Source organism: Lithobates pipiens, unplaced genomic scaffold (genome assembly GCF_037356315.1).
Source record: "Lithobates pipiens isolate NorthernLeopardFrog02 unplaced genomic scaffold, aLitPip1_a1.2 Scaffold_18, whole genome shotgun sequence".
In the NCBI taxonomy this organism is placed as follows: domain Eukaryota; kingdom Metazoa; phylum Chordata; class Amphibia; order Anura; family Ranidae; genus Lithobates; species Lithobates pipiens.
The window spans coordinates 554,985,864-554,999,746 of record NW_027507758.1 but is presented as its reverse complement, the minus strand read 5'-3'; the positions used below and the strand labels follow the sequence as shown (position 1 = coordinate 554,999,746).

Sequence of the window (13,883 nt, the reverse complement as noted above, 5' to 3'; positions counted from 1 at the left end):
GGGACGCCTGGTAAAAGGAGGGACTCCGCTGGGGACGCCTGGTGAAAGGAGGGACTCCGCTGGGGACGCCTGGTGAAAGGAGGGAGTCCGCTGGGGACGCCTGGTGAAAGGAGGGACTCCGCTGGGGACGCCTGGTGAAAGGAGCGACTCCGCTGGGGACGCCTGGTGAAAGGAGCGACTCCACTGGGGATGTCTGGTGAAAGGATCAACTCCACTGGGGACGCCTGGTGAAAGGAGGGATTCTGCTGGGGACGCCTCATAAAAGGAGGGACTCCACTGGGGACGCCTGGTGAAAGGAAGGACCCTGCTGAGGACACCTGATGGCATCTGGTGGCAAGTGACACGCTTAGGGTTTCCACTGATTTTGCATTATGGTGAGTTGAATGATTTAATTTTATATTACAATGTAATAATAGAAATAACGTGCTTCAATCATCCTGACACCATAACAACTGGGATGATTGAAGCGCCAACACCAGGTGTTTGGAGTATCTTAATCTGCTGATTGTTAGACTTCCTGGAATACACATATTGCTATGGTGGTGTAGGATCTGGGCCTACTGTCCCTCCATCCCTCTTTCTTTCCTTCCTTCTCTCTCCTTCCCTCGCTATTTCTTTCTTTCTCCCTTCGTTCCTCAATCATCTCAGACTTGAACCACACCTCATTGAACCACGCCCCATTTAAGCCACACCCATTTTTCTGTTTAAACCACACCTGTTTTCCCTTGCCCACTACACCGCTCCTAAAACGAATGCCCCGCCCCTAAATATAAGAAGACTACGCCTACAGACAAAAAAGTGTACCTATACATTTTTTGACAATGTTTGCAACTATAATATAGATATTTCTTACATAGGTTAAGTCAGAATAGGTGTTAGGAGGGGGAGCAGTTTTTAGATTAGTTACATATATCCTTGTTTGATGTACATTCCAAACCAACAGGTAGTGCAGAGACACTTCTGAAAAACCCTGTCCTTCACATCAGTATGACATTTTACTTACCACGTGTGGGCGAGTTGTCATTTGTGAAGGTTATACGGCAACTAGAGAAAGCAGGGTCCCTTATACAACATGACAATTTTGTCTGTGTATCACAGCTTGTTATAACTGTCGTCAAAGGGAATACAGATATCACTTCTTTATTAGGCAAAGGTACAACAGTCACTATGACGCTGGCAGATGTGGAAAGGCTCCCCTGATTGACAATACAAATGTAGGTACCTGTCGATAGCAAAACAGAAAACAGGTCAGGTTTGTACCTCACATGTCCCACAATAGATATAGCAGAGGATTCAGTAAAACATTTACGACACTTTTCTGGTGGTAGGGTCCCTTCACAACAACCTGCACCTAATTCAGGCAAACTTTGTGACAGCTTTGTTCAGGTTTCTGATACATTCAGGTGGTTCTTAGTACCGCCACTTTAAGAACCTGTCGCTATGACTGCAACAGATTCAAAAAGAATTATCACCATTTCTCTGATGATCAGACATCGGACATGATCAGCAACAATACTCTGGTAGGCTGTGGTGTTTAAACGATGTCCAATTGGTACGAAGGGGCCCAAAAGTGTGCCAAGAAAATATCCCCCACAGGCCCGGCACAAGAAGGCCTTCTGCTGTCTTTGGACTTGCAGAAGGCATTTGATTCTGTTTCATGGCCATATCTTTTTGGAATTCTCACTAAATGGGTTTTCGGGGCAAATTTTATGAACATTCTACAATCCCTATATTCAACCCCCTCTGCTCAAGTACGTTTATTAGGCCATCTTTCTCAACCATTAGACATCTGTAGAGGTACTAGACAGGGTTGCCCCTTGTCACCGTTAATCTTTACTATAGCTATAGAAACACTTGCCATTGCCATTAGAGCAGATATAAATATTAAAGGTGTTTGCTGTGGTTTAGAAGAGCATAAATGTGCTCTCTTTGCTGATGATATGCTTATATTTATGACCTCGCCACTAATCTCCACCCCCAATTTACTTTGTCTTCTCCGGGACTTCGGTACTATTTCAGGTCTCCAAGTTAATACTTCAAAGTCAGTTGCTCTTAATGTTTCAGTTCCCTCATTAACTATCTCCCGACTCGCGCCCTTCTTTCCCTTCTCCTGGGCAACGGATAGGATTCCCTATCTGGGTGTTTCTCTTACCAAGTGTGTCAGTAATTTATACAATGCTAATTACCCACCCGCCTTCAGATCTTTAGAAGCAGATCTCACTAAATGGTCTAAAGAAGGATTGTCTTGGCTGGGCAGGCTCAATGCAGTCAAGATGAACTTATTACCTCGAATCTTGTACTTATTTAGAGCCCTTCCCATACCTATTAAAAAGTCGATCCTCAATAAATTCCAATCAAAAGTGATTGGATTTGTCTGGGGTAAGCAGGGACACAGACTGGCGCGTGACATCCTGTTCCGCCGGACAACCCAAGGTGGCTTAGGACTTCCTAACCTCTATTTATATTATCAAGCAGCACAACTAGCACAATTCTCAGCAATATATACTAATACCAATAGTCCAGACTGGGTTTCTATTGAGAACCAGACAGTACCTAACTATACATTAGATCATCTACTACGGTATGGAGACCAACAAATTAAAGACCTGCCATATTGTCCCCCACACTTTCTCAATCCCTAGCACTATGTGATAGACTATACAAAAACGAGCACCTGATTTCCCCACTGAAACCCCTCGTACATTTATTCCATAATCCTGATTTCCCTCCTGGCCTGAATATCCAAGATTTTCAATGGTGGTTGAACAAGGGCCTTTTCAGAATTGGACATTTCATTACACCAAATGGACCCATTTCAATGGGACACTGCTACTCCAAACTAGAGATGCCCGATTCAGAACAATTGAGACTCTCACAGATTAAACATTTTATACATTCTCTTGAACTTGACAAATCAAATAGTTACAAGGCTACGATTTACGAGCAATGGTGCTTAAAACAAGGTCTCCGCAAAGGAGGTATTTCCCTCATCTACTCTTCCCTGGCAGATAGGAATGATAAACCGGTATATGCTCGTTCTTGGGAGGAAGACTTGGACATCCAACTAGATACGGAAACGTGGTTTCAAGTTTTTAGACGTTCATCTAAAGGTATTTTGAATATTTCCTTAATCGAAACTAATGTCAAAATTCTAACGAAATGGTATTATGTTCCTGTGAGACTTTCTAAGATGTATCCAGAAATTTCACCGCTCTGTTTCAGAGGATGTGGTCATTTAGGTACGATGTTCCATATATGGTGGACGTGTCCCCGCATACGAAACTTTTGGAATAAATTTCTACATCTAGTGAGGAAGGTCACGAAAGCCCCAATCCCACAAGACCCTTCATATATCCTTCTGAACCGCAGGTTACACAATACCCCTAAACATACTCAACAAGTAATCTTTTTTATGTGCTTGGGAGCCAAGATCACTTTAGCAAAAGCTTGGAAAACTTCTAGGGTTTCCCTCGTGGCTGCCAGGCACAAAATCTCCTGGATTATGGTTCAGGAACAAATAGTAGCTAAACTGCGGAATACCACTCAACAATTTGAATGGACATGGGATCCATGGGCCCAACACGTCAAAGTACAATTATTTCCAGGACACCTACAGTCTTAAGATTTACATGAATGGAGCCATGACCCTGAACCCTGTACAACCCTCCCTTCCTTACCCTCCCTCTTCTTTCCTGATTCCACTTTCTACTTTCTATTTAGCTTTTCTTTACGCAGGATTTCTCATATTAAGTTACTGATCTGATGCTATCTTGTCCTAGTGTCTTTGCCCTCAGTTAACCTTTGTGGTTCTGACCGGAGTTTACTAGTTCTAAAGAGGTTATTTGGAATAGACTTGGGAATTCTAGAGTTTGACTGTCCGCTTCCCTCCGAGGAGCATGAATTCTTGGTGCTGTCGGGGGGTTTGGAGGGACGGAGGTGGGGAGTTCTTCAGCGGGAACTCCCCGAGCTATCCCACTCCACAGTGTGAGCCCATTGGGGTGGAGTGGTGATCTCGGGGGTTTCCGTAGGAGTTGCCGCCATGTTTACGAATTTAACTTTCTATCCCCCCACTTAGGCCTTAAAATTTTTTTTTTTTTATATATCATTAATATAAATTTCAGATTTGTATATTACGAAGCCTCGTAATGATAGATACCAAACATAAGGAGAGCAGACTTGACTATAGCTATTTTTTTGAAGGTCTTATCTACTTATTCCTAGGCTATTTGCCATATAGAAGTTTCTATGGAAATTTCTTTCCCATATACTGCTTTTCGTTCATAATAGGTTATCATTGCTCTGGATCGAGTTTAGCTTCTCTTCTTATACAACGTTTGTAGCCTTTCTTTTCAGGCCTCAGGTTTAGATTTAGGTAGCTTATTGCTTTTTCTCGTTGGTTCTAGACCATTGATAACATTTTTTACTTAGAGGTTGTACACCTAAAAGAAGTACACCCTTACATTCCAAGTCTTTCATGCCCTACAATAGTCTTAGATATAGGTGTTTAAGATACCTTTTATAACTTGTTTTTCTTTTCTTTAATTATTGAATCCTGCTTTTATTATATTTTCTTTCTTTTATGTTATGTATTTGCTTTATACCTGATTTTGATGATACATGATGTATTTATCAAAGATTAAAATTCAATAAAAACTATTGAAAGAGAAAATATCCCCCACATAATTACACCCCCACCAGCCTGAACCGTTGATACAAGGCAGTAGGGATGAGCTGAACACCCCCCGCTTCGGTTTGCACCAGAACTTTCGAACGGACCGCAAATTTGTGAACTTTAGAACCCCATTGAAGTCTATGGGACTGGAACGTTCAAAATAAAAAGTGCTTATTTTAATGGCTAATATGCAAGATATTGTCCGAAAAAGGGTTTGGGGACATGGGTCAATGCCAATTTTATTTTTAAAAACGCCAGTTTTTTTCGGAAGCACTGATTTTAATGATGATTAAAGTGAAAAAAAAATGAAATATACCTTTAAATATTGTTCCTGGGGGTGTCTATAGTATGCCTGTGAAGTGCCACTTGTTTTCCGTGTTTAGAACAGTCCCTGCACAAAATTACATTTAACAGAAAAAAAGTAATCTAAAACTGCTTGCGGTTTTAATGGAATATCTGGATCTGGCAATACGGATGAAAATCATTAAGAAAAATGGCATGGGTAGCCCCCCTGCTCATTACCAGCCCCTTTGGGTCTTGTACGGATATTAAGAGGAACCCCGTACCCAAATTAAAAAAAGGAAAGGCGTGGAGCTTCCAGGCCCTATATACTCAGAACAGCAGTATACAGGCGGTGCAAACAAGACAGGGACTGCGTAGTTTTGTTGTGTTAAGTAGAATCTGTTTGTAATTTTGAACTGGTACAGGTGTATACTGTGCTGGATCCACACAACACCCACTAACTTCCGCAGATCCCTGTATTAGAGAACACCAGCAATAAAGTGTAGATACAGGTGTATACTGTGCTGGAGGCACACAACACCCACTTTAAATCCTGCAGATGCCTGTATTAGAGAACACCAGCAAAAAAGGGTAGCTACAGGTGTATACTGTGCTGGAGGCACACAACACACACTTTAACTCCTGCAGATGCCTGAGAAAAGAACACACTGTCCCTGCCTATCTTGCTCTTTCCCTGCACACCGGAACACACTACACATGGCCGCAGCGCTGGCGGCCTTATATAGTGTGGGGTGTGTACTAAACCCCCTGAGCTATAATTGGCCACAGGCATTCTGCCTGTTGCCAATTATGGCTCTCCTTGCTGCCGGCGCTCTGATTTGCGGTCACAGTGCATGCTTGGCCAATCATGAGCGAGCAATGCACTGCGATGGCGCAGTGCATTGTGGGCCATGAGCGCCACACGAATTTGGCGTGAATGGCCCATAACGTTCGGTATTTGCCACACATGCGAACAGCCTGTTTTCGAGTCGAACATGCGTTTGACTCGAAAACACCAAGCTCATCCCTACGAGGCAGGATGGATCCATGCTTGTATTTTGTTTACGCCAAATTTTGACCCTACCATCTGAATGTTGCAGCTTAAATTGAGGCTCATCGGACCAGGCAACGTTTTTCCATTCTTCCATTGTCCAATTTTAGTGGGCCTGTGCAAATTGTAGCCTCAGTTTCCTGTTCTTAGCTGACAGGAGTGGTACTTGGTGTAGTCTTCTGCTGCTGTAGCCCATCTGCTTCAAGGTTCGATGTGTTGTGCGTTCAGAGATGATATTCTGCATAACTTGGTTGTAACGCGTGGTTATTTGAGTTAAGTTGGCCATACATTATACAATTTTCCTTTAGATTTACCAAAACCATATAATACGAGGTCAGGCATGAACACTTTCCATTTGTATGCACTACATAGTTGAAGGTAAATCTAAAGGAAATTAAATTATGTGGTTATTTGCGTTACTGTTTATATGCCTTTCTATCATCTCAAATCAGTCTGCTCATTCTCCTCTGACATCAACAAGGCATTTTTGTCCACACAACTACCATTCACTGTATATTTTCTCTTTTTTCTGGCCATTCTCTGTAAACCCTAGAGACGGTTATGCGTGAAAATCCCAGTAGATGAACAGTTTTTGAAATACTCAGACCAGGGGCGGACAGACCATTCCACCACTGCCCAAGGGCCCGTGGCCAGTAGGGGGCCATAATACCCCATGATGTGCCCTGCTGTGTGCCCCAGGCCCTGCTGTGTGCCCAGATGTGTGCTCCATGCTCTACTGTGTGCCCCATGATGTGCTGTGTGCTCCATGATGTGTCCTGTGCCCTGCTGTGTACCCCATGATGTGCCTTGTGTGCCCCATGCCAAGCTGTATGCCCCATGCCCAGTTGTGTGCTCCATGATGTGACTTGTGCCCCATGATGTGCCCTGCTGTGTGCCTAGTGATGTCCTATGCCCTGCTGTGTATCCCATGATGTGCCCTACTGTGTGCCCCATGCCCTGCTGTGTGCCCAATGGCATGCCCTGCTGTGTGCCCCATGATGGGCCCTACTGTGTGCCCATGATGTGCCCTACTGCGTGTCCTGTTCCCTCCTGTGTGCCTTGTGATGTACCCTGAGCCCTAATATATGCCCCATGATGTCATATCCTTCTGTGTGCCCATTGTGTGCCCTGTGATGTGTCATATGCCCTGCTTTGTACCCCATGCCCTGTTGTGTGTCCCATTATATTATGTGCAATGTGCCCCATGATGTGCCCTGCTGTGCCCCATGATGTGTCCCGTGCCCTGCTGTGTACCCAACTGTGTACCCCATGCCCTGCGCTGTGCTCCATGATGTGCCCTGTGCTCCATGTGCCCTGCTGTGTGCCCAGTGATGTGTTCTGTGCCCTACTGTGTGCCCCTTAACAAGCTATGCTGTGTGCCTTATGTGCCCCATGATATGCCCTGCTGTGTGCCCTATGACATGCCCTGTGTGCCCTGTGATATACTCTACTGTATGGCCCATGCCATATGTGCGCCGTTCCCTCCTGTGTATCTTGTGATGTACCCTGAGCCCTACTGTATGCCCCGTGATGTGCCCTGTGCTGTGCTGTGCGCCATGTGATGTGCCCTATTGTGTGCCCTTTGCCCTGCAGTGTGCCCCAGGATGCACCATGCTGTGCCCCATAATGTGCCCAGCTGTGTGCTGTGATGTATCATGCTGTGCCCCATGTGCCTTTCTGTGTGCCCTGTAAGGTGCCCCCTTGCCCCATGTAATATGCCCTGCTGTGCCCCATAATGTATCAGCTTGCCCCATGTAATATGCCATATTGTGCCTCATAATGTGTCCTGCTGTGCCCCCCCCCCCCCCCGTAATGTGCCTGTGTCCCATAATATGCCATATTGCCCCTCCCCCATGTGCTTTGCTGTGCCCTATGTGCCCTCTTGCCCCCATGATGTGCTCTGCTGTGCCCCATAATGTGCCATCATGCCCCCATGTAATATACTCTGCTGTGCCTCATAATGTGCCATTCTACCCCATGTAATGTTTTCTGCTGTGCCCCATAATGCACCCTGCTAGACCCATAATGTGCCCTACTGTGCCCAATAATGCTCCCTGCTGTCCCCCCATGTAATGTACCCTACTGTGCCCCCCCCCGTGATGTGCCCTGGTGTGCCTAATAATGTGCCCTGCTGCTCCCCATGTAGTGTGCCCTCCTGCCCCCCTCACACACAAACGCACATATTGTGCCCTCCTGATCCCCTGTGCTCGGACCTGCTGGCTCCTATACTTTGCCATGCTTTCCCCCATGCTCTGCCCTGCTGCCCCCCTGTGTACTGTGCCCGCTTGACTCCCCATGCTCTGCCCTGCTGCCCCCTGTGCACTGCTTATCTCTGGTTCGACCCAGAATTGAGCATCTGCACAGAATGATGCAAGCACAAGTTTCACATTAAATAGGTAGGTTTTAATATTTATTCCATTGTTTATGCTATTTCTAAAAGTAATTCTTATATCAACAGCTCGCTGATCATACCAATGTTTTGTGAGCTGTAGAACTGAACATTTTAGGGGTTCCCTAAGATCTCAAACTATTTGCCAAGAGCTCCTTGGTAAAAAGGTTGAGAAACCCTGCTTTATTGGACCTCCAGCTTTAAGACCCCTTTCACACCAGGGCGTTTTGCAGGCGCTATAGCGTTAGAAATAGCGCCTGCAATCCGCCCTAAAGAAGCTGCACCATTGTATGTAGTGTGAAAGCCCCGAGGGCTTTCACACTACAGCGGTGCGCTGGCAGGACGTCAGGGAAAAGTCCTGCCAGCAGCTTCTTTGGAGCGGTGAAGGAGCGGTGTGTTTACTGTTCCTCCACCGCTGCTCCCCATTGAAATCAGCGTGATTGCGGCGTATTTCCGGCGGTTTTGACACTTTCTCGGCCGCTAGTGGGGGTAAAAGCACCCCGCTAGCGGCCGATATGCACTGCAAATCCAGCAGTAAAACGGCTCTAAAAATAGCGGCGTTTTACCACCCATGCTATGGGCGGTGTGGTGTGAAAGGGGTCTTTGTCTCCGCTTCCTTAGACACTTGGCCTCCTTAGCCCTGTCCCACCCTCTTCAGCCTGTCATAAATCAACCAGTTTTGATCCCACGAAGGATGCGTCCATGCAGTGCAGGCGTGTGTGTGTGCGGCTTGAGTGTGGTCAGGGACACAGGGTCTCCTGTTGCCCAGGGGCCCCATGAGTTGTCAGTCCAGCCCCTGACTCAGAGCAGTCTGTTTGGCACCAACAACCATGCTACGTTCAAAGTCACTTAAATCCCCCTTTTTCCCCATTCTGATGCTTGGTTTAAACTTCAGCAAGTCATCTTCACCACGTCTAGATGCCTAAATGTATTGAGTTGCTTCCATGTAATTGGCTGATTAGTATTTATAAAGTGGCTGGGGAGTGTACATACTAAAAATCTAATTAAAAAAACTAAAGTGAAAACGAACTAAAGTGAAGCTAAAGTGAAAAAAAATAGATGAGAGACTGCAGCTGCTGCACAAAAAGGGCTAAAACTTTAAATGTGATAAAAGAATATGGAGCAGCGCTAGCAGCCTATAACAACCAATAAATATCCTAGTGCTGGTTGCACAAAATTGGTGACATGAAAAACAAAAATATAATAATATAACAATTTATAAAGTGCTCCAGCTCAATAATAAGTGAAAAATTACAGTGCCTCCACAATTGAAAGTGCTTCAGTGCTTCTATAATCAGTGAAACAATATACTGTATACTCTGGTGCTTCCACAGAGATAAGGTGATCCCCCTTTGGTGACCCCACTCACCAAAAATAATCGCTCCTCAGCTTCGCAGTCTGGGATTATATATAGCAGTGATCAAAAAGATCTGGATGTAGGTAGACTGGTTCCTCATACAAACTTCTTTCCAGGGGATACTTTACAACAGGAAGGAAACGCCACACTCCTATTCTCAGAGTGGTCAGGTGTTAAGAGCCAGACAGGGTATGGTTCACAGCATATTAAGGATGTTACTAAGAGCTCTAGCGGTTACTGTTCACCTTCACCATCATAGGAGCATAGTTGTCAACAGTCCTGATTTTCCCGGGACAATCCCAATTTTGGGAACCTCATCCCGATCGGAGGCCGTCCAGATTTGTGATTTTGCCTTTTTGCCCAGGGAAATCAGGAATGTTTGCTTTTGCACTTTTGCACCAGCTGGCTTCAACAAAATGGCCACCGGCGCCGCCACTAGATCGTTCCCCTTGTGTTCAGTGGAGAGAGGAAGGAGGCTCGATCCATGCAGCCAATGAAGCGACTTCTCTCTTCACAATACTGAAGCCGGGGGTTAGCTGCGTGGATTGGCCCCTCCCCTTTCCACTGAACACATGGTGCCAGCCGCTCATGGAGTTCTTTCTGCTCTTGTCCCTCTCTCTGTGTAAAGCCCAGCCAGTGATGTAACTATGTACAGGAGGGGGGTTAACTATATACGGGAGGGGGGTTAACTATATACGGGAGGGGGGTTAACTATATACGGGAGGGGGGTTAACTATATACAGGAGGGGGGTTAACTATATACAGGAGGGTAACTATGCACAGGGGGGTATCTAGGGAGCAGCCTAACCTGGTATGGTCTTGCACTGAATCCATGCCAAACATGAGTGACAGTAATGCCCCGTACACACGATCGGACTATCCGGCGGACTTAGTCCAGCGGACAATCTGCTGGACTTTCCAGCGGAGGTCTGCCAGACTTTCTGAACTAGTGGACTTGCCCGCACATGAACTGACTTGTCCGGCGGACAATCCGCCGGACTTTTGGCAGAGGTCCGCCGGACTTTCCAAATGAATGGACTTGCCCACACACGGACTAAAGTTTGTTCATTTTGAACGTGACTTCGGGTACAATGGGACTAGAGAAGGAAGTCAATCTCGCCGCCTCCTTCGGCGAGATTGACACCTTGCGAGCCCCGTTGCCTGGTATGGGTTTTAAGGGTAACCCCTATGCCGAAAAATGGCAAGGGGGTCCCCCAAAGTCCATACCAGACCCTTGTCCAAGCATGCAGCCTGGCTGGTCAGGAAAGGGGGTGGGGACAAGCGAGCGCCCTCCCTCCTGAACCATACCAGGCCACATGCCCTCAACATGGGGGTGGGTGTCACGGTACTACTTACAGCGAACCCTCAGGCGAGCAGGTGACACGGGATCCCCCAGGGCGTGGAATCTAAGAGTCAGCCGCTGTTCCGCCAGTGACCCTCTCACGAAGGTTTGGACTTAACTGTGTGCTGACCCCAGGTCACAACCCCCGGGTTCACCCTGATCGCTAGGGAAGTACCCGAAGACACTGTAGACAAGGATGGATGGATGAAGCAAGGTAAGCCAGGTAGTGAGCCAAGGTCAGGGCGGGCTGCAGACAACATAATCAGAACAAGCCGGGTCAGTACACAGAAGATCAGATCAAGAGAAGACAGGTAAACAGGTTACACAGGGGAGCTAGGAACAAACGTTGCTCAAGCAACCAGTAGCAGGTTTGAAAGGGGTTTAAATAGAAAAGCACATGAGGGGCTGGACAGGAAGTAGCAGGAAGGAATCATATATTAGGCAACAGGCGAAGGGCGTCGACGCCCATAGCTGGAGAGTGCACAGAACTGAACATCAGACAGTGGACAACAGATGCCAGCTGACCCACTGCAGTAAAGGTGAGACACAGATCAGCTCCGCAGCTGATCTGTGACAGTGGGTGCTTTGGGGAAGGGGGGCCTCTTCCCGACAACCCTGGCCATTGGTTGTCGGGGTTTGCGGCAGGGGGCTTATCGGAATCCGGGAGCCCCCTTTCATAAGGGGGCCCCCAGATCCTGGCCCCCCCACCCTATGTGAATGAGTATGGGGTACATCGTACCCCTGCCAATTCACCTGGGGGGGGGAGAAAGTGTCAATAAAAAAACACACAACACAGGTTTTTAAAGTAATTTATTAGTCTGTCGGAGTAGGCTACACATGATCGGAGTATGTCCGATCGGAGCATTTTGTCGGAAAATTTTACCGGCAAGTTGAAAAAGTTGGTCCGTCGGATATTCCGACGGAAACAGTCCGATGGAGACCACACACAGTCGGAATATCTGACAAAACGGTCCGATAGGACACATTCCGTCGGAACCTCCGACCGTGTGTACAAGGGCTTACACTGACAAGAAATGCGATTAGAGTTTGGGATGAAGTGCACAAACACAATAAATAGAAACACAACTCCCCACTAATATTTTTAAAAGAGAATGATTATTTCCCATCAGGTAAAAGTATTCTAGAAGGGAATTGGATAAAAAGATAAAAAGAGAAAATGTTCAATTGAAACACATAATATATAGGGGGAAAATAAGCTCACTGGAAAAATTAAAGATGGAAAAAGATTTGCTTGAGTTGAATGACTGGTGATACCTCCAGCTCAGACATTTTCTTTTCTTACATCAGGGGACATAGAGCCATAGTAAAAACGATGTGGGTTATATCGACGTATCAGGTGCTGGACACTGGCATGCCCCTTAAGGCGTGTACTTCCCCCATATAACCCCTCCCACTACTGGGAGTCCTCAGTTTTTTAGCCAGTGTCTATGGTGTTGGGCACGTGTAAGGATGTGTTGTACTGAGCTCCACGGGCAGTAATCCGAAGACGCAAGGTTTTGCTTGCGAATGCTTTTAAGAACTGGGCCCTGGGATCCACTACTTTTTGGTAGTAAGGCCAATAAAAGTTTACTGGCAGGGTCTTCTCGCAGGTCCAGGATTGTGGGTCAACCTGAGAGCTCCCCGGTTCCTGGAGGTTTCCTTTTAAGGTCTTGGAGCCTACTGTGAAGACTGAAGATTGGGTTTTTATCTCTGGTAAAACCCTGCTGCGAGGATAAGGTAGGGGAGAAATCTCTCCTTTCATGTTTTGTATTGTCATGTCATGCCTATGTGTCACCACTGGGGGCTGTATTGAGCAATCACCATTCTGATGCTGGAAACAGCAGAAGCTCCACTCTCCTCTCCGTCTAAGCCAGCTCAGACCCTCAGGTAAGAGAAAGGGGGGACTGATCACTTCCTAGGCCCCCAGATTGGCAATTTTTGTCTGATTTAATGCCAGCCAGCTGGCTTTTTTCTTTTATGAAAAAAAACCCCAAAAAAACAACTTTTTTTTGGCAAACTGCAGCTGAGCGGAGGATTTACCCCCCCCCCCCCACCCGCCATGATGCCGGCGCTCGAGCGGGAGATTCAACTTCCCTTTTTAAAAGAGGAAGGGGGGGGGCGTTTCTGTGTGGGGGTGTGGCTAAATGGCGTAGATGCCGGCCACACGTGTAGGATGTATTTTAAAGCTCTGCATGAGAAGCTGCTACCTGGCGGTGAAGGGACAGAGCAGAGAGGTTGGCTGGTCAGGTTTGGTGACACAGGCATTTCCCTTTTGACAACATTGTACTGTATAGCTAAGATTAATAGCAGTTATTGTACTGTACTATAGCCTAGTAAGTGAAACATTCTTTTGCTGGTAATGCCTCTGCTTTGTACTGTAAGCTATGAGTGAAAAGGGGACCAGGAACGCCTCTAAGGGGTTAATGGTGTACAACAAACTAAAAACCCTTCCAAAAGAATGTCATCCTCCCCTGAGAGGTTAGGTCAGTCAGATGAGCCATCAAGGGTAAAACACTTCTGTCCCTGTATATTTCATACAAACGGGTTTGTTCTTCTACCATTTCAAAAGATTATTGCTATGAGGTCTCTCCATAGTAGGAGTAAACATAGCAGATTCCCATCTAGTCCTCTGGGCCCTTTTGTTGTGCAGGAGGCTGGGGATCAGGTAGATCTTCCCAAAGATTGGAAGAGACTTATCTTTCCCCTTCGGAGGATCCTAACAGGGAGGGAGTAGCTGCACAAGTCAGGCGTTTGTCTGCCTTACTTAACCCTTTGGTTGCCTGGAGCATA

The 13,883-nt window shown here is 46.5% G+C and overlaps 1 protein-coding gene across 5 annotated transcripts in view; it reads right to left on the bottom strand.

The window, feature by feature from the left end:
* The window catches only part of LOC143988961 (adhesion G protein-coupled receptor F5-like), a 314,489-nt gene that overhangs the window by 143,387 nt on the left and 157,219 nt on the right, over positions 1–13,883 (bottom strand). For 4 of the 5 annotated variants that reach the window (XM_077488917.1, XM_077488920.1, XM_077488918.1 and 1 more), the window contains one exon: positions 1,004–1,222. The exons of the other annotated variant lie outside the window; for it this stretch is intronic. In XM_077488917.1, the coding sequence (XP_077345043.1) occupies positions 1,004–1,222 (219 nt within the window). The remainder of the gene's footprint in view (positions 1–1,003; positions 1,223–13,883) is intronic. 5 annotated transcript variants of the gene reach the window in all.